This window comes from Anneissia japonica, unplaced genomic scaffold, assembly GCF_011630105.1.
Source record: "Anneissia japonica isolate Jap-2015-1 unplaced genomic scaffold, ASM1163010v1 scaffold84464_len897_cov218, whole genome shotgun sequence".
NCBI lineage: Eukaryota > Metazoa > Echinodermata > Crinoidea > Comatulida > Comatulidae > Anneissia > Anneissia japonica.
This window is the reverse complement of record NW_022698770.1, coordinates 1-899: the sequence shown is the minus strand read 5'-3', so window position 1 is coordinate 899 and position 899 is coordinate 1. Positions and strand designations below refer to the sequence as shown.

General features: G+C 31.0%; 1 protein-coding gene across 1 annotated transcript; it reads left to right on the top strand.

Moving 5' to 3' along the window:
• Nucleotides 1–170: 170 nt before the first annotated feature.
• Nucleotides 171–823, top strand: LOC117102746 (the record flags this gene model as incomplete). Its single annotated transcript, XM_033243154.1, has 3 exons — nt 171–314; nt 405–612; nt 711–823. Coding segments are annotated over 3 exons (465 nt in total), but the record flags the coding sequence as incomplete, so codon positions are not given.
• Nucleotides 824–899: the final 76 nt, after the last annotated feature.

Sequence of the window (899 nt, the reverse complement as noted above, 5' to 3'; positions counted from 1 at the left end):
ACATAATAACATACAGTATAATAGTAACAAGAAATTGTTTTCTTATTATTTAATATTAATAATAACAATAACAATAATAATAATAATAATAATGACAATAATGGCATCCCTCTATTATATTGTTTGTACACTTTTAGTATTTTTTTCATCCCCTTTTTTAACAAATCCAGGAAAATCATATAGATCAAGAGCTGAAATTCGCAAGTGGCCCCTTGGCAACAAGTATGGATGATGTTTTGCATGCTAATAAAATACCAAGACAACAATATCATGGGAAAAGCTTCGTCGGAAATCATGTTCACAAAGCCTGCAAGGTAAGTACTGTACCGTATCAATAACTACATTATTTTTGTAATTGAAAACAAATTTTTTTTGTTTCATTATTTTTATTTTTTATTTTTTAGATTAACATCATTGACAAATTGATGACTGGTATGAACTCTGCCCTTAAAAATGAGCTAGAAGAATGCCCGATCAGCTCAGCAAAAATTCTAAACACAGCTTTAGAAAAAATAAAAAAGAAGCACACACCAGTTTTTGAAACATTTGCTAAGGTACACACGTTAATAAACCACACACGACCTTTTAATCCAACTGAACTGAGAGAATATGGTAAGAAACAAATTCATATTTTGCATTCAAAAAAAATGATAACTAGCTTTTTGTTAAAGTGTTTTCCAAATTATATGTGCATTTTTTTTTTTACCCAGAGTCGGCAATCACAGATTTTTCAAGAGAGTATCGAAAAGTTGCAACCAATGTTAAGCAACCAAAGCTACATATGCTGGAACATCATTCAATTGAATTCATGAGGAAGTGGAAGGTTGGTCTTAACTTGCTGTCTGAGCAGGGTGGCGAACTAATACATGCAGAATTCAATCGCCGTAAAAGATCTGTAT